Source organism: Gavia stellata, chromosome 14 (genome assembly GCF_030936135.1).
Source record: "Gavia stellata isolate bGavSte3 chromosome 14, bGavSte3.hap2, whole genome shotgun sequence".
Classification (NCBI taxonomy): Eukaryota; Metazoa; Chordata; class Aves; order Gaviiformes; family Gaviidae; genus Gavia; species Gavia stellata.
The window spans coordinates 907887-926791 of record NC_082607.1 but is presented as its reverse complement, the minus strand read 5'-3'; the positions used below and the strand labels follow the sequence as shown (position 1 = coordinate 926791).

General features: G+C 56.7%; 1 protein-coding gene across 1 annotated transcript; it reads left to right on the top strand.

The window, feature by feature from the left end:
• Window positions 1-961: 961 nt before the first annotated feature.
• Window positions 962-18751, top strand: LOC104258929 (relaxin receptor 1-like). The gene is given in 21 exon segments (XM_059824559.1): window positions 962-1010; window positions 5497-5643; window positions 6430-6519; window positions 6631-6736; window positions 7332-7342; window positions 7345-7402; window positions 8258-8326; window positions 8739-8810; window positions 10022-10093; window positions 11917-11991; window positions 12261-12332; window positions 14193-14264; window positions 14455-14526; window positions 14873-14944; window positions 15053-15124; window positions 16589-16809; window positions 17170-17226; window positions 17229-17404; window positions 17406-17583; window positions 18013-18228; window positions 18564-18751. Coding segments are annotated over 21 exon segments (2145 nt in total).
• Window positions 18752-18905: the final 154 nt, after the last annotated feature.

Below are 18905 nucleotides of genomic sequence, written 5' to 3'. Positions count from 1 at the left end.
GTGCCCTCTCATCCTCCTCTCTGCGAGTGCCGCAGGGGCAGGGTGTGCACGGTGGGGTCTGGGAGGGGTGGGTGAGGCAAAGCGGCAGGGAGGGAGTCCTGGACAGCACAGGGGTGGGGACAGGGGGACCCCAGCATCAGTGGGGAGAGAGGGAGGCCCCTGCCCACAGCCCACCTGGACCCCAGCCCGCCTCAGGGTACCCTGAGGTCTCGGGGGTCGTGTCTGCTTTGTCCCCGTTGGGCCTGTGTCCCTGCACTGAGATGGCTGACCAGGGCGCGTAGCGCAGGGATGGAGCAGAGATCCCTGTGGATGCCACCACTGGGTTGTGTCCATGGGGCCACCGGACACGGGTGGGTGCAGGTACTGACTGCAAATCCAGCAGAGGGCCCTCTCGGGGAGGACGCGTCCTTCCTCCTTCTCCTCCTCCTCCTCCTTTTCCTCCTCCTTCTTCTCCTCCTCCTCCTCCTCCTCCTCCTCAGGCTGGCCCTGGGCTCCCCTGGGATGTGCACCCCAGGGTGCCCTGTGGGCAGGTGGAACGGCACAGCCTCATGCTGCCCCCGGGGTGGGGAGCGCAGGCGAAGGGCTGCACGCCCCTGCTTGAAGGACTGGATTAATTTCCTTCTCTTCTTCTTTCCTCGCCATGCACATCCCCTTGCTGTATTTTATGCTCAGAGTCCTGCACAGGCTGCGAGGTGCTGCAGATGCGCCCGACTGCTGCTGCACCGGCACCTTCTCCGGGTCGGCGATGGAGGCACAGCGCGTGGCTTCCCGGGGACCCGTGACAACCTGTAGCATCCCTGGCGTGTGCGCTCCCGGGAGACGTCAGTGCATTCGTGTATGTTAGCAGGAGAGGACCCGCAGCATCTCCACATTCCCCTTCCCTCCTCCCTCTGCCACCCCACAGCCCAGGAGGTTTCTAAGCCTTCCGGGGCCGGGGACTGCCCTGCCAGAGGCTGCTGACATGAGGCTGCTTCTGATCATTCTGCCATCGCTTTTCTACGCTGCTACAAGTAAGTTTCTGTCTTTGCAGGTCACGTCATCCAAAGTGGGGAGGAAATAAGGCCGTTTGACTGGGCTGTTGAGGGGGGGATGGTTTACAGAGAATTTTATAGTGGGATTTTGGTATAGATCCTGCACGTGCCATAGGGATGCTGGCGGCCTGAAAACAGCCGTGCTCCACCGAGAAAGTGCTGTCCTGTGAGGAGAGTTTGTGTGCCTGGTAACACTGCTCTCTGCACTGTTCGCTTTTCTGGGCATCCGTCTTACCTGTAAGCCCAGAGATAGCTGCAAATTGTGATTCTGCCTTTTATTCAAGAGGAGAGCGAGCACGGGAGTGGAGGGGGAGCAGATGCGGCCGCGGTGCCAATATTACAGTCTGAAAGGGGAGGGAGCGGTGGACAGAAACCAGATTGAAAAGTGACACTTTTTGCTGGAATTTAGGAAGGGGGATGGTGGAAAGGCAGGAGCTCTGCGCTATTTCCATTTTAGTCTGATTTGTTGTGGTTTACTTCTGTGGACGGCAATGCAAACTGTTCCCTCCCTGCAGTTAATCAAACAGGTAATTGTGTCTCCTTTAGAGCGGTTTGCTTTAGGTGCAGCTCAGCCCACCTCGGTACGGGAAATGTCAGGGGAATTGTGTGCGGTGTGCCGTGAGCAGCGGGTTGCAGTCCTGGGCGGGCGGCGGTGGGGATGCACTGTGGTGTGGAGAACCTGGGCGTGAGACGAACGGGACAGCTGGTGCATGCCCCCAGCCATGTCCTGCAGCTCCAGGACTTCGCTGTCAGAACTTACACGGTTTCTTTGCAGACAGAGGCGATGTAGACCAAAGGCATGTTTCATTCAGCCTGTTAGTTTCTAGAGAATTTGGTCATAACTGTTTTCTTGGTGATGCGTGGGCTCCGTTTACAACCCTGGGTGGCCCTCGTGAAAAGTCGAGGCAGATGCTGAGCTCCATCCCGGCTACGTTTGGCCGCTTCCCCTGGCTGTGCTTCCTTCTGCAGCCCTGCAGAACCGGGGCAGGACGGTCCCCGCTGCGGCACAGTGCCTGTGCCCACCCTGACCCACCTCTGCCAGGGAAGGTCCGTTTATCTGATAGGCTACACCATCCTAAAATCACCTGTTTTCTCAGCATTTTACTTCGCCTGAAACGCATGCTTTTCCTCTGGGTTGGATTTTTTTTTTCACCTTCTCCTCTGCTATCTCGGGTTCTTTGATTTCTGCCCTGCACAATACCCGGTTTCTCTAGCCCTAATGGGGGTTAATGCCGAACAAGGTCCTATGGGCATGGCTGGAAAGCATCGGGTTGGCTGGGAATCTGGGGCTTGAGCATCATTCCTGAAAAAAATAGAAGCTATCTGTGTTTATATGTATAAAAATATATATATATGTATAAACTCTTCTCTCTTAGTATTTACATAGCTCTATACGTGGATACACTCTCTGCAACAGGGACCTGGACGCCCTGGAAAGATTCCTGTTGCCTTCTGTGGGTCCTACATAAATTCAGACTAAGAAAACAGCCAGAAACCTGTGTGACATGACGCTCCTTGTAAAGTGTTTTTTGTATGCTGCTGTGGTGTTGGTTTTAGTGTATAAACCCAAATCTTGTAAAATCAATTCCCCTTCCAGCTCAGTTATAACTAACAGGTCAAAGTAAAAGATGGATTTTCTCTTTTCCCCACACCCCCCGGGTTTTCGGCAGCAGCCCAGCCCTCTTCAGTCTGAGGAGGTGGCGAGAGTCACGCCATTGCCGGAGGAGACGCCTCCGAGCGAGGTGTAATTCCAGGCACCAGCTGCGTTCCAGGTGGATCGCTTCATGCTGACGGTGACATTTTTTCTGCTTCCCAGCAGGATGGAGGTTGCCGCCCAGGAAGCCCCGTTCATTTTTGGGCAATGCAAGCAGGGAAGGCCATGCACAGGGTCACGCACAGCTGGTGGAGCCTTGCACCACACATCTCCAGGAGCCCGCGCTGGGGAGCAATGTTGGCTGGCTCCGTCCAAGGGCACGACCCTTTTCTCACTCTGCCTGTTGTATTTCCATAACACCCCCTGTTCCAAAGCTGATGTAACCTGGAGAGCACCAGCCCTCACCACACCCCTCTGAGCTTTGGGTGGACCAAAATTTGCTCTTTGCAAGTAAGAAACTGCGGTGGTAAGCGACTTGCCCGTCATTATGCAGGAGGTCTCTGTCTGTTACTATCCTCCTGGAGAGGTTTTGGCTTCATAAAGCAGAATCATGCCCAGAAGTACTTAAAGTCACTGAGACTCTGCACTAACAAAAGGTCTTGGACGAGGCTGTCCAGTAACGAGCCGCCCCAGACAAATTCCCTGGGAAATGCCATCGGAGCGGGAGCAGGAGCTGCCCACGCTGCCTGCACCGCTCACCAGAGAAAAACGGCCACGTGCCGGATGGTGTCTTCCTTCTTTTAGATATATGTGACACTGTCATGGCATTTGCAGGCTGGGCAGGGAAGACTTCCAGCACACCCAGCAGCCCTCACCCGCATCTCCGGTGACTTGTCTGTCACAGCCTTGGCTTGTGTTTGTTGTGTTATCAGAAGAAAATAGATGTTCTTGGTCCCAGCTAAAGGAACAAAAGATCATACATAAACTAATTTTCAGTGATAAGTCTTTGCAACATTTAGTAGCAAATATGGTTTTTAACGTCCCAGGCAGACAGTTGTTACGTGTTTTGGTGCTCTGCAGCAGCACGTGTGATACCCCCGTGGGTTTAGTCACTTCTCATACAGAAGTATACAAACAAGCATTTATAAAAATCAAAAATTACCGCTTGGTTTGCAAGAAGACTAGTCAAAGGCAGGCACTTCCAAAACAGAGGTCTCTGGAAGCCCAATGTACTATACAAGCTGTACCAAGGCTACAACCCCAATTTTTTACTTTAGGGTAAAGGGAGCATGGCCCTTTCTGACAGTGCAGAGCCCCCGGCACGGGAGCTGCCTGCAGGGCCAGGTCAGCCAAGGGGTCCCCAGTCTGGGAGGGAGGGCTGCCCCCCGCCAGCTCCCACATGCTGGCAGGCGGCTCCCCAGGCAAGGTGACAGCTCAGCCTTCAAAACCTTCTAGAAATGGGGTTTCCCTTCGTGCCCCAGGCTGCCCCATGGCTGGGGCGTGGGGTCCTGGCTGATGCAAGGTGGGAGACGAAGAGGAGCAATGGTGTGAATCTGTTAAAAAATGTCACTTGGACTTGCTTTATGGCTTCAAGTGGACAGAGATCCTTTCCAGAGGTGCTTGGGATGGCTCCAGTTTTCAGGAAAGGTTTATGGAGCCACAATAGACTCTGCTCCAAATCTTAACACACTTCGACTCATTGGGTTTTGCATGCATTTGGAGTCCTTGTTTTCCCCAGAACAAACACCCCAGATGCTTTCAGTAAATCCCACGGTAGGCTGGCGGGACTCCCGGCCGGTCGGAGGTGTCCGGGCAGGGATTCAGGCAGTTTAAGTCTAGCTCAGCCAGCTATTGCAGAAAGCGGGGATATTTCTAGTCTAATGGAAAACTTCCTCAAGCCCGGGCATGACCTGCCTGCGGGAAAACCCCACCGGTGTGGACAGGGCACCTGTGGTTCGGCCGCTGGGCCGGCCGGAGGGGACCACGTCCATGCGATGCTGCCTGCCGTGCGTTGCGAGCCCCCACCAGTCACCCCTGCATCCTATCCGTTCCCGCGTCACACCGCAGTGCTTGCTGATGGGATGGTTAACGGGGCGTGCGTGTGAGCGAGGCAAAGTGCTTTTAATTATAGCATGCACCATTAGCCATTAATAGCCTGGCAGTTGGAGAAAATCCTGAACGACAAGCTGGGCCCCCCCAGCCGTGTTCCCCCGGTGCCTGACGGCTGCCACTTCCCAGGGCCCTGATCAAAGCGGGCTGTGGAAATGTTTAGCTGGATCTGAAGCATGCCTCTGCCATGGATAATTGCAGGATATTAATGAACAGGGCCCTGCAGCTGGCTATCTTTGATGGCTCTGATGGAAAGGGCTCAGCAAAAGGGGAGCCGGAGCTGCTAAAGCAGCTTTGCACTCGGGGACGGGGCTCTGCCTTGGGGATGGGGGTGGCCTGGGGGTCTGGGGAGGAGGGATGGGGTGGCCGGTTTGTTGGGGCTCTCCATTTCTGTGCACTCCTCAGCAGAACTGCCTCTGCCTTGCCTCCTGGCTCCAGGGCAGCGTTTTGCCAGCTGAAAGTGCTGCAAAAGCAAGGTTTGGGGTCCCTCTTTTCCCCTGGGGCATGCTCGTGCCTCCTCGGTGGTCTCCAACACCCCGTCAGCTCGTGCTTGCTCTGGCCGGAGCACGGTCTCATGGGGCACCGGTGTGGCGATGCTGGTCCTCAGCAGCAGCGCAGGCACCCTTCAGCCCCCCGGCCCCACTCTGCCCCAAAGGTCACTGGACCTAGGCACAAAGCAGGATGCGGCCCCAGGAGCTCAGTGCCCCAAAGGCAACAGCGCAGCATCTGCGAGGGGTCCAGGGGCGGGAGGTCATTGCGCAGAGCCTCCTCTGATCCACTCCCAGTGGGATGGGCACATGTGTCCCTTGGGGCAGTTTCCCTGCGGAAACCTCTCCGTCTGCCTGCCCCAGGCCCTGCACTGCAATGGGGAGGATGACTGCGGTAACGGAGCTGATGAGGAGAACTGAGGTAAGCAGCAAGCCCCTCACGAAGAGGGGTGCCCTCAGAGTGAATAACCCCCAGATCTGGGAACACCAGGATCCAGGACCAAGACTGCATTAGAGAAGAGCTTGCTCTTCCCCTGGGAAGCGTGAGGAATCCTAGATCTGCTCAGGTCTCCAGTCACTTCCCTGGCTCTTGCATTTGCACGCTATCCCGGCACAGTGGCCATGTGTCCCCCAGGGAGGAGCTCATCGGTCAGGGATTCTCCTAGGCTGGGATGCAGGAAAATCCCCATTGCTACAAGGCTGGGGCAGTTATTTCTGGGCTGTGGTGGAAAGGCAGAGGAGCAGAGGGGCTCTGCACCATCAGTCAGGACACGCAGGTTCAGCAGATTTAAAGACACAAAAGAGTTCCTTTTTTTGCACAATACACAGCGCCGTTGTGGAGCTCTTTGCCCAGGGATGCTGAGTCCAGGAGTGTAAATGAGTTAGAGACTGGACAAATTCATACCCTCTGGGAGCTGGTTAACTGCGTGGCTTGGATGCAGTGTCTGGCTCAGGATATCCTTAAAGCGGGCTAGGTGGGATGCTAGAAATAGAGAAAAGAAAAATTTATTGTGGCTGCGCTTGGAGACACGCCACGGGGCTGGATGAATCCCTGTTCTGCCCCGGTGTGGCTGTGGGGCTGGAGCCAGATCTCAGGCTTCGTGCCATCCAGCACCCTCTCCCAAGGCTGCCAGGGTTTTGCTCCGCACCGATGTCCGTGTGCAGCAGCCGGTGCCTCTAACAGCAGTCCCCGCTCTCTGCCCTGCAGTGGATGACAGCGGCTGGCTGCGGATCTTGGGCAACGTGCTGGCTGCGAGGAGCAGCAGGATGCCTGTGGAAGACGAGGGTGATGCCTGCTGTAAGCCGTCCTCCCCGGGGCCGGGCATCCTTTCCCACCTCACGGGTCTCCCCTGCCCCACACGGGCCCCCTGTGCCCTCCCCTCAGCGCATCCCCTCTGCTTGCCCGCAGGGCTGGAGCTCTTCCCAGAGTGGTGCTGGTGCTGGGGAAGGGCCGTAGACTGCACCGAGCAGGACCTCACCACTGTCCCCTGGGTCTCCTCCAACATGACCAGGATGTGAGTAGCAGTGGGTGCATGCACCCTTCTCCCCCAGGAGAGACATGAGCGGGACACACGCTGCCACCCGGCAGGAATACCAGCTCAGAGGGAAGGAAATAAAATCCCTGGCTTTTACTTGTTGTCCCTGGATCCAAAGCAGCAAAGAGGCCTTTCCGTGCCGACAGACCCCTCTCTGCTCAGCTTCAGCTGCTCACTGCAACCCTCCCACAACAGCACTGAGCCAGGAGCAGGGAACGGCCGGACGCCGCCCGGGGTGAGGACTGGGGAGCCTGCCTTCACTGCCAAGCCTCCAACTGAGGTGCACAGGGTCAGAGACTGTCGGCGAGGGTGAGGCCTGGGGTGCTTTTGCACAAATGAAGCAAGGGCTACGAAGGGAGGAGAGTGTGGAAAAACTCATCTGCAGCAAATAATTCTTGCAGATTAGGAGGGCAATTAGCAATGTAGCATTAATGAACAGCAGCTGCCTTGCATTTTGTTTGTAGTGCACAAGAGGAGGTCTAGTCTTCACTGTTCTCTTTTGATAAAAGACCTCTCCTCTGCCCTCATCTGCTGGCCCTGGGTTTGATTTTTTTTTCTTCTGTTTCTCTGCTAGGGACCTGAAGAAAAAAAAATCCATTCTCTGCTGGGCAATCAGTTTGCCAGGTACAGGAGTCTGATGAAGCTGTGAGTATCGCCTTTCTTTATCCTGCTCGCTGGCTGGCTTGTATAAAAGGGGAGAGTAGTGGGTGCACAGGTCAGCAGCGGTGGGGCCATGCATAGAGGAAGAAGTGTGTGCACTTGTCGGGACAGTTTTTCTTGGGACAACGCACCCTGATGGCATGCTACATTTGTCCAGACAGCAGCTTTTTCAGCTGCTGGAGCCCGCGGTGCCCACTGAAGTCAGCAGGCGCCTGCTACGGGCACTGCGAGCTCCCGATGCGCTGCCCCCACCATGCCGCTCCCCGCGCGGGTGAGCAGGTCGCGGAGCAGCGCCCGCGATGGCCCATAACCTCCCCGTGTGTGTGGTGGCATGGGATGCCTCGTGAGTGAGCTGTGCTGCTCTGGAGAGCTCGGACCCTTTCGTCGCTCAGTCCATCACCTTTCCAGGCTGCTGGACCGGGGAGCTTGGGGAGGGACCCAGTGGAAGGGGGAGAGGGGTGTTTGCTCTCGTGGGTGGGACGGCAGCTTCGTACAGCAATAACCACGTGAAGCAGCTCGCAGCAGCCGCTTGTGACCGTCGGGCATCTGTACTTTCAGCTTCCTTCCCTTTGCATGGAGTAAATGAGGCAGAGAGGGAAAACAGCTTCTCCAGGGTTACTTGAGATGAGGAGCCTGCGGCAGAGCGGAGCCTGCCGCCTGGACCTCCCTCCCCGAGCGCTACTGGGGACAGGTGGCCCGTGATGCTGGGCAGGCAGCAGCCAGCCCTGCGAGCCATGTGGCTGGTGTCCCGCAGAGATGGGCACATCCCACGGACCCTGAGAATCCCTTAGGAAACATACTACTTCTTCAGTCTCTTCTCTGTTCTGTTTTTTTAAATAGGTTTTTGCAAAACAACAAGATCTGGTTGATCTCACCCAAAGCCTTTGCTGGACTTTCTCAGCTCAGAATGTTATGAGTGAAGGCATCTGCGTTACGGGGCCCTGGGGAGGGGAGCCCTGGGACGGACACCGTCCTCGGCTCCTCTTGGCATGAAGGCTCGCAGCACAGCCGGCTCAAGGCCAGGTTCTGAGCCCTTTTGCTCCTGCAAGAGCCGGTATCAAGCATGTTTTAAGCTGGAGTTGCATGTATTTTGGGTGAACGTGGAGCAGAGGCATTTCCCCTCCTACAAACATGGCTGTTCCCATCCCCACGTTTTCCAGCCTGAGCTGAGATCCTGCATTCGAGCTGCTAAGGGAGAGATGGTGCCGTGGGCACCCAAAGCCAGGGGCCGTGGGCAGCTTGGGAAGAACAGCTTTAGCAAAAGTGGGTTTAATCGGCAGCGGTGTCTGAGGATCGCTCTTCCTCTCTGCACTGGTTCCAGGTTCCTCAGCCACAACAGGATCACGCAGCTGAAGCCCCGGGTTTTTGAGGACCTGCATCGCCTTGAGTGGCTGTGAGTTCCTCCTCCGGTCCCAGAAGATGCAACTGATCCCAACTCTTCCTTGCATTTACCATAATTTCATTTCCTTGGGTGGGGGAAAGTGGGCATGGTGGTTTCAGGGTGTCTGTGGTAACATGCCCGTGCCGGGGGCTATGTTGGCGATGGGTGCGATGCCCGGCTGGGTCTCCACCTCCCCACCTTCCCCACCAGCCCTGGGGACCAGGGCACACTTGGCCTTTGCTGCGGGTGTTTTATAAAACTCCTATTTGAGTTTCCCTCCCCTGTTATTGGGGTCAGTTTTAGCACAGACTGGACGTGGTCTTGTCTGAAATCTCGTTATGGCCAGCTGGTCCCCACAGGGGCTTGCCATGCTGTGCTCCCCTTGCCGGTCCGGAGCAGCAGCGGCAGGGCGCGGTGATGGGCTTCGTGCAAAGACAGCCTCAGCTCCCAGGCTGGAGCACTGGAGGTTTGTGTATAAAAGGCTTTAAGTGCACTGTTAAACACGGAGATCTGCAGCTTCATCAGCTTGAAAAATATATGCCTAAATTGAAAGTACAGCTAATATCCTTCCCCTCTGTTTATTCTCAAAGGCTCTCTTTGATCTGGGCCCATGTGGTGTGTGGTTTTACACACGGAGCTTATAAAGGTTTTGCTACAGAAGAGAAACCGTAAAGGCCACTTTACAAGACGGTTCGTTCCCCTTCTGCGTTTGCAGGAGCAGCTCGGGCAGGTCTGCCACCCTTCCCAGGCTTCCCTCCCCTTACTTGCTCTGGGACCAGTGCAGTTATTCCTTAAATCAAAGAGGGAAAATGAAGGATGAGCAGCTCACAGAGGGTGGTCTGTGGTGCAAACAAGCCAGAGGACTTTTGAGAAGCCAAGCACGGCCCTGAATTCCCCAAATGGTTTCTAATTTATCTTTATTTCACAGCAGAAGAGAGGAAAAATCCAACAGACCCTGACTGTGAAGGAATCCAGACTCTGCAGCTGGATCTAACGCTGCTGCCTGGGCAGGATTCAAAGGGGGGGGGGTTCAGGCTTCAGAGGGGGGCAGCCCCAGCCCCGGGATGGGTGTCCATGGAAGCTTGAGGGGAGAAGGGACACAGACCCCTCCCGCCGGGGCAGCATGAGTGCTAAATGTGGGGGCTTCCCCTTGCCAGGAGAGTCCCACTGCCTCCCCGCCCTCTCTAGGTCCCCTCCCCTCACCTCTCCCCTTCTCCTTCCAGGATGCTGGACAACAACAGGATTGCCACAATCATCCCCACGACGTTTGCAGGGCTGAAGTTGCTGTATTTCCTGTAAGTAGGGGTGGGGACAGCCCTTCCGCGGGGTTTGGGGGGACCCCGCTCCTGCGGGTGCCTGTCTGGTAGCTCCTGCACCTTTTCTCCAGGCAGCTTCTAGCTTTTTTCAGAGCAAGTCAAGGATGCTGCGGCTTCCTTGCCTTCCCCGGGGCACGAGGGGTGACGGTACGAAGGAGATGTCTGTCTCGCTCCCATTTCCAGGAGCTGCCGGGGATGCCTGACCTGGCAGGCGAACCAGCAGGCTTTGGTGCTGCAGCTTCTCTGTGCCATATCCTGCTCTCAGAATACTCTACTTAAATTAAACCAGAGTTATTGCTTTTGCTTGGGACAGGGACATGCCTGTCCCTGGGGAGTTTGGCCTGGGCAGAGCCCCGGTGCTTACTGACGGGCAGGACGGGTAGCAGTGCCTGCGGGTTGGGTTGCTGATTGTTTTCCTTGAGTCAGCGACTGCAAACAGGATCCGATGCTTTCGCAGACTCCTGCCGCTCTGCTGGGTGTCTTCGCAACAGGTCATCTTGAGCCAAGGGTTTTTTAAGGTCCAGCCATTTCAAAGATACAGGATAACAAAGTACAGGATAACAACTTTGCTTTAACCACCATAAAAACAATTTTGCAATTGCTGTAAGATGACTTTAACACCTTCTCCATAGTCCAGAATACAGATGGGAAACCTTGGCAGCAGCCTTGAGCAGTTAGGAGAGACGTTTTGGCTGTTACAGTGGAAAAAAAAGGTGTGTGAGTGCACAGGCACACATACATACTCACATACATCTGACCATGTTTTAAGCTGTATTCCCATGGCATATACCTGCAAGGAGAGTGCTTCAGCCCAGTGCTGGTCTGGGCTTGCACTATCTCTGCTGGAGTTGGCTGTAAAAGCCTGAAAGCTGTTTTTGGGGTGTGTGGGACTCGGGTAACTGCCATGCCTGGGGACGGAGGAGCCATCAGCACGGGGGGGACTGAGGGCAGCTGGGGCTGGCAGCAGGCTTGGGGCAGAGAGGCTGTGACTCCAGGATTTTGCTCTCTGCAAGACCTGGGTAGCACTCGGTGTCCAGAGACCTGTCCCCGCTCTGTCCCCGGAGGAGGGGCCGTGTGGGCTGTGGGGTCAGCCCTGGGGGGACTGAGCTCCCCTCGGCTGTGCATTTCCACATTGCAGGCAGCAGTGCCGCTCTGCTCGGTGACGTACTCTGTTTATCCTTCTGCATTTTTGTTAGCAAATCAAATAAATTAAAACCACGGTCACAAAACATGCAGTGAGGAACACTGTGCACACAGGCATGTGCAAAAGTGCTGGGAAAAACACCAGCAGGAGTTCAGGCTATAAATTTGCCTTTACTGGCTGTCACTCCAGGGTCACTTGCTGCTGCTTTCATGTACCGTTCTCCTGGTGACATGCCCATCACTGGAGAGCATCTCCCACAGCTGCTAAATGTGCCCCGTACCGTTACCGTCACATCTTTCCCGAAGAAGGTGAAGAAAGCTCGGCACTGCTGTTAACAGCCGCCGGTGCCAGGCCTTTGCCGGGGCAGTGGCAGCTGAACTCGCTCTGTGGTTTTGTGTGGCCGTGGCTGCTCTGGCGGGGTATGTGGAAGCTGGCGCAGCCGCGCTGCTCTGGGCACCACTGGCCGTGAGCTCGTACCCGGGTATCCATGCGAGCAGCCCATACAGTGCAGATGTCCCCCCAGGTGAGGCCACGGACCACCCTTGTGAAACACTACATGGTCCAGGAGCAGCAGCAGGACCGTATCCATGCACAGGGCTGTGTCCCGGGCAGACGTACGGTGCTGTGACCCTGTTTGTCCTTATTGCCTCCCGACCAGGTACATGCTGAACAACTCTTTGACTCAGATTCCCAACGCCTCCCTCTGCGTGGAGATGCCGAAGCTCAGCTGGCTGTGAGTACCCTGCCTGCCAGCAGCAAGGCTGGGCTGCCTGCGGCATAGGCAGGGGCTGCTGCAGGCGCTGCTCCCGCTCCCGCGCCAGGCTCCTGGAGCAGAGAAGGGGTGGAAAGGGCTGGGAGCATCCTGCAAAGGATGGGGCGGGGGACAAGCAGGAGGTGAAGCAGTTGGTGGAGAAGGAGCAGATCATGCTGGGCAGCCCCCAAGTACTGCGGGGATGGGGTGGGTAGCCCAGGGACGCAGCAGCCACAATTGCCTTTCTGCAGGGAGCTGGAAGGGAACAGGATCCAGGCAGTGCACCGGGCTGTCTTCCAGGAGTGCCATGACTTCACGGTGCTGTGAGTACCTCGGGGGCCCGGCCGTGCCTCCCGTTTGCTGGTGGAGACCCTGTCCCTCTGCGGGTGTGTGGAGGGAGAAGGGGGCATAGCCAGCACTCGGCTGGGCACCCTGTTTCCTGCTGCTCTGGGCTAGATAAGGGGCTGCTGTCTCGTGTTTAATGATTTCAGCCCACGGTTGTACACAGCATCAACAGTGCAGTCAGCTTCATGAATTTTGTAGGGACTTGATAAGGGGCCCCAGAGCCTTTTCCAGGGGTTCTGTGCTGGAGGATGGCTAACCCTGGGATATTGGGAGATACAGGCAGGACACGTCATGGAAAAAGATTCCTATGGGCATGCGAATACCAGAGCTCGCAGCCAGCCCAGATCCTTCTGCTGGCATCCAAATCCCCTAAAAATATCCCTGAGGAAGGCCATAAAGCTTGTGAGATGGCTTTCCACGTGTCAAACAGCGTGTATTTCCTCCCCTTCTGCCTGGAGCCTGCTCCTGCCCCATTCCTTCCTGGCCCCGGGACTGAGCTCTTGCCCAGATGCCCTCCCAGAGCTGACAAAGGCAGAGGATTTGCATCAACGATGCACAGGCCTCTCCCAGGGTCTAGCTTTCCTGCACACGATGGTCAGATATCTCCCAAAGAGATATATATGGCCCCTGGAGCCCCAGGAGAGAAGGACAGGAGAGTTGTGCACCGTGCAGATGTTATCCATGAGCACAAGGCTACCAGCGGCCACAGGGTGGTGGCCGGAGAGCAGAAGTGGGATGGGGACCCCAGCCATCCTCCCAGGGTATCAGGAATTGTCGTTATCCGGAGCACTGGGAATGCATGGCAGGACCCTGTGCGAATGCTGTCAGTCCTCATCTGACCACTGCCTGCATGCATTGTCTCCAAGGATGAGTGCTTTCCAGCCAAAGATTGCTGCACAAAGACCCTGGTCCCCTGTCCTGCCTTTCTTGGAGAAGACCCAATAGGCATTTAATTCCCAAAATATACACCCCTACATTTTTTCCTCCAGTGAGAGCTGACTGCAGCCCCCCATACCAGGTGGGTAAGCTGCTGCCCTGCCATCCGTCCTTCCTCCCACAGCCGAGCCCGTCGGCTTTGATCAGCAGTGTGTTTCCCAGGGCTGTTATGGCAGTGCCATGGAAACATCCGAACGGGCAAGACGGATGGTGTAAACACACCCTGACAGTGACACCGGCACAGGAGGCAGCTTCACAAGCAGAGGCAGCAGATGAGACGGGGCTCATGTTCAGGCTCTGTGGGACAAGCTGTCCTGGCCGGACTCCCTCATCTCCTCCCATCCTACCCAGCCATGCCATGAGCCGTGTTGAGCGGGCTGCCCTGGTCGGTGTCTGATCTTAATAGAGCCCAGCTGCTTCATGTGAGCCTCTGCCGAAGAGCCCTGTCCCCAGGTCGTGGCACTCACAGGGTCTTCCAGCACTTTCAAGCCTGTGCCATCCGGCAGGCCTCTGTTCCCACTGCTCTGAGACTATTTGTGTTTCTTGGTGCACCATTCTGGATTTTTACTTCTGAGCACTTGAACCAGCTCTGCCATGTTCCACACTTCTGATGGGCTCTTCTCCAAGCTGTGGGCTTGTGTAAGATGGAGCCTTGTACCTGCGATCCGGGCTCTGGCTTAGACCTTCCGCATAACAGGGGAGCATTTGGCTGCTGGAGGTGATGGTTGTGGCTCGGTGCATTTGGGAGGGACACGGCAGGGCTGGGTGCACCCCGCGGGTGAGCCCCGTGCCGTGCCAGCACCCCTGGCTGCTCGCAGCTGGTCCAGAGGTTGGAGGATGCTCCCAAAGGGCGTGTGGGCTGTGCTGTACCCATGTGCTCTCTTCCCTTCCTTCTCCTCCAGGATCCTGCGCAGAAACAAGCTCAGGTGGATCCAGGACGGGACGTTTTCCAGGCTGAACAGGCTGGTGGAGCTGTGAGTTTCCAGCCATCACCCGCTCTGAAACCCCTCTCCCGCAGGCAGGGGCTGTGCTGGGGGCAGGGGTGGGGGGCCTCGCTCAGGACCCCACACTGTCCCCTGCCCATGGAACCTCGCTGCTCAGCACCCTTGGGTGCAAGACTTGGTGCCCTCAACTGCTTCTCAAACACTGCTCTCATCTGCACAGCGACCTGTCGTCCAACAGACTAGACCAGCTCCCCTCCTCTCTATTTAATGGCCTGGCTGAGCTCCAGCAGCTGTGAGTACCGGGGCTGCACTGCCCCAGGAGGTGCCCCTGCCCCCCCTGCAAGCGATGGGGTGTCCTGCAGGACCCCTGCACCCCTCCATTGTGTTGGGTAGATGTCCTTGCTGCATGGTCTGTTCACCTGCCAGAGCCGTGGTGGCCCCAGCAGGACGGGCTCCCTCCCGGCGGGTCTGCCTGCAGCACAGTGCCATCACAGACCCTCTGCTTTGGGGCTGTGGACCTGTCCCGGGGAAATGGTGGGTGCTGGGAAAAGCCATAGAAAGGCATCCCTTTGCCCTCACTTCCAGCTATTCTGATAGCTTCCAGGCGGGAAAAACACCAAAGGCTTGTCTCTTTTCAGGAATATTTCCTACAACCCCCTGAGAGAGATCTTCCCTGGCCAGTTTGAGAGCCTGCCCCAGCTACAGCCTCTGTGAGTCCTGCAACGTCCCCAACCCTAAAGCACTGCCTCTGCCTGCAGCAGCCCCAAACCCAGCCTGGGGCTGCTCACAGCCTCCCCTGCACTGGCTTCCTTTGGCAGGAGCTTGGAAGGGCTGGAGATCCCCGACATCCACAACCTGACCTTCCAGAAGCTGACCAACCTCTCCCACATGTGAGTGGAGGGAGTGGATGGCTGCTGCTGCTGCCCCAGCACCCATGCCCAGGGGTGCTGGATGTGGGGAGGGAAACCGGTTCACTCCCTACACACGTGAGCCAGTTATTTCAGCCCACTGGAAGCCCCCGAGCGTGATGATACTGCTTAAATCCCCCCGGGGAAAGAGGGTCTCTCCTAGCTGGGGCTTACTTACAGCAAGGGGAGCGTTTTGCCCACGGGAAGGGAGCAGTTTGCAGAGCCACGGGTGCCCCATCTGGGTGCATGTGTGATACAAAGAGTCATCTGCATTTCTGAAGATGCACATTGGATAGGTGATGTGGGCAAGGTAGACTCTGCCAGGCCAGGGCATTCTAGGGGCTACTGCCCGGGGCTACTCCGCCACCACACACATTTGGCTGTGTGCCGAAAGCTGTGGTTAAGTAATCCCCTTAGAGGTCCTTTTGCTTGGGTCTGAGATAATGACCCAAGAACCCCAGAAATGTGCAGGTAGACAGACATCGCACACAGGGTGGAAACAGGACTGCACAGCAGCTGTGACTGCTTCAGCTTCTCTTTGGGAGGAGAAAAAAAAATCATTTTCTCTAGATGCACATTTTAAAGTACCTGTAATGAAAGACAACTGTACATCTTCCTTTCCATAATTGGTCTGTTTGCACTATAAATATGGTACATTTTCTACATGACTTGCTAATAAGCAATCATTTTCTCTCGTTTTATCTATAATTAAGCAGAAATGAGCCTGGCATTGCAGTTTTGTAGTCATTTTCTAATGCAGAGTTTTGCTAAGCTTATATAGGTTGGCTTTTATAAGGCTTGAAAAGATTAATCTGAAATAATATGCAAGGGAAAAATATGAATCCCTGTTAATGGAACTTGAAGGATTTGAATAAGGGATTGATTTTTAAATGTTAGTTTGTGAGAATTGTGGGTTGGCAGAAAACACTCTTGTATTTATCAGTTGACAGTGCTGAACAGTGGCAGATTTAAGAGCGTGGCTGTGGTACATAATCCAAAAAGCACTGGGGTGCCACCAGCCGGTTTTGCAAAGGCTTCAGGGTGTTGCTTATTTAGTGTCCAAAACCAGCTGCAGTACTGCAAACGGGGACCCCCCACCCTCGCTCAGCTCCATCACACTCTGTCCCTGCAGATCCCTGCCCCAGCCCTGGCTGCTGTCACGGGGAGGGCTGTGTGCTAGCATCACCCTGTCCCTGCTCCCACCCTGCGTTGCTGCTGCTTCCTTCCTCCCCCTAACTGCCCCATCTCCCTTCCCCTGGTCTGTGTAAGCCCCCAGGCTCTGGGATAGTGAGGTGGCAGGGGCTCTTCTCCACCCAGACAGGATAAAAGGTGGCCGAGGGGCTGGAGGGACCCGGTGGGGGCAGGCAGAGGGGCTGTGCACCCTGGACCACGCTTGCTCCTGGTCCAGGTCACAGCCAGGAAACCTTCCTCCCCTCCACCCAACAGCTACTTCAAGAAGTTCCGGTACTGCAGCTACGTGCCCCACGTGCGCAGCTGCAAGCCCAACAGCGACGGCATCTCCTCCTTCAAGAACCTCCTCGCCAACATCATCCTGCGCATCTTCGTCTGGATCATCGCCTGCTTCAGCAACCTCTTTGTCATCTGCATGCGGTCCATCATTGTCACGGAGAACAGCCAGCACACCATGGCCATCAAGTCCCTGTGTTGTGAGCAGGGTGGTGAAAGGGCAGGGAGTGGCGGGGGGGTGCAGAGAGAACCAGGGCAGATGAGCTGCCCACCAGCATCTCCCCAGGGAGGAGCTGTCTAGCTGATGCCAGCCCTCCCCAGCGCAGCCAGGGCCCCTTTGCTGCCCAATTTTCCCTTTGTGCTGATAGCAAACGGGTTTCTGGGCATCCCTCTGTGCCTGGGGCATCTCAGCCCCTGCCTGCAGGTCTGTGCTCATGTGTGTATGTGCATAAAGCCAAAGGCTGCCCAGCTCTATGATGGCTTTATGGCTGTGGCGTTAATGTGAAGGGCTATGTTTGCCCACTGGTGCTTTTTTCTCACTTTACCTTGCCTCCCCGCAGGCGCAGATGGTCTGATGGGCATCTACCTCTTTGTCATCGGAGCCTTCAACCTCAAGTACTCGGCGAATACAACAAGCACGCCCAGGGCTGGACGGGCAGCCTCCAGTGCCAGCTGGTGGGCAGCCTGGCCATGCTGTCCTCCAAGGTGTCAGTCCTGCTGCTGACCTACATGACCCTGGAGAAATACTTCTCTGTTGTTTTCCCGTTCAGCCACCACAGAGTTGGCAAGAAGCAGACAGACCATCTTGGTGCTAGCAGCCATCTGGCTTCTGGGCTTCTCCCTCAGCATCATCCCCCTGTGGTGTAAGGAGACCTTTGGGAACTACTATGGGAGGAACGGGGTGTGCTTCCCGCTGCAGTCTGACCTGGGCGAGCGGCCCAGTGCCCGGGGCTACTCCGCCACCATCTACCTGGGTAAGGCCACCTCGGGACTTGGGCCCCGGGGAAGGAGACGATGTGGGGCAGGATGAGCTTCCCTGGTGGGAGCGGGGCTGCTCAGCCCAGCCCTCCCCTCCCGGGTGCCACAAGAGCCCGCACCGCTTCTGTTAGCGGGATGTCTGATTTCACAGGGCACTGCCATCCCGCTGGGACCCTGTAAGACGGGGGGTGCCGGCTCTGCCCTCTGGGCTGGGGAGCGTCCCTGCTCCAGCCTGGTGCTGTGCCCAGCTTCACCCCAGAGCTGGCCAAGGCCATGGGCATCGCTGGGCTAATTCAGGACTAACCGGGGCTGCCGAGGTGTCTCTGCCCCCTCTAGCGATAAAAGCAGGAGTTGTCCTGCTGCCGATCCCAGCTCGCAAGGTTCGCGCTTCGGCTGTGCTCAGAGCGAGATTTCTTCCTCTCCAGGCTTGAATCTTGCAGCCTTCATCACCATCGTCTTTGCTTACTCTGGCATGTTTTACTCCATCCGCATCACTGCGTCCAAGACAGTGGAGAGAGGCGTCTGCTCCCGGGAAGTCACCATCGCAAAGCGGTTCTTCTTCATCGTCTTCACTGATGCTCTCTGCTGGATACCCATCTGCCTCCTCAAGCTGCTCTCCCTGCTGCAGGTGGAAATACCAGGTGAACCCCCATTCCCCGCAAGGCCCTGAAGCAGAGCCCACCGCTGGCTGCTGCCCACCATGAGTCCCTGGGTCGGGGACCCCTCGATGTAGGTGCTGCTGAGTTTGGAGCTTTCTTCACCCACGCCTGGGCTGCAAGGGGAGCCAGGCCCTGGGCCCCTGCCTCTCCCCCGGGAGCAGCAGTCGTGGTCCCCCACGGGAGGCTGCCCTTCCAGCCATGAGCCCACAAATGGCATCGCCCCTCTTTGCTGCGTGGGCTGGAGCAGGTGGGTTGCCCCTGGGCAGGGGGCAGCCCCCCGGCCTCGGCTGCCTAATGTCGTGTCCTTGTTGGCACAGGCACCATCATCTTTTGGGTGGTCATCTTCATCCTGCCCATCAACAGCGCCCTGAATCCCATCCTCTACACCATCACCACCGCCTCCTTGCAGGAGAAGGTGAAGGGCTGTTTGCAGATGAAGCAGCTGGAGCTGCATGAGTCCCGCAGGAGCTTTACGCCCGTGACACTACAGACCAGCAGCGCTTGACCCTCTCCGGTGGCACAAGGACGCCGCTGGGTGCCCAGCCTGCCTGGCACTACCACCAGCTCCGCAGCCTCAGGTGAGAGCGCACGGCTCAGCTCAGGGATGCTCCTGTGTTGGAGAATCGCTAAGACTGAATGTTTCCTCATTAGCCAACAGA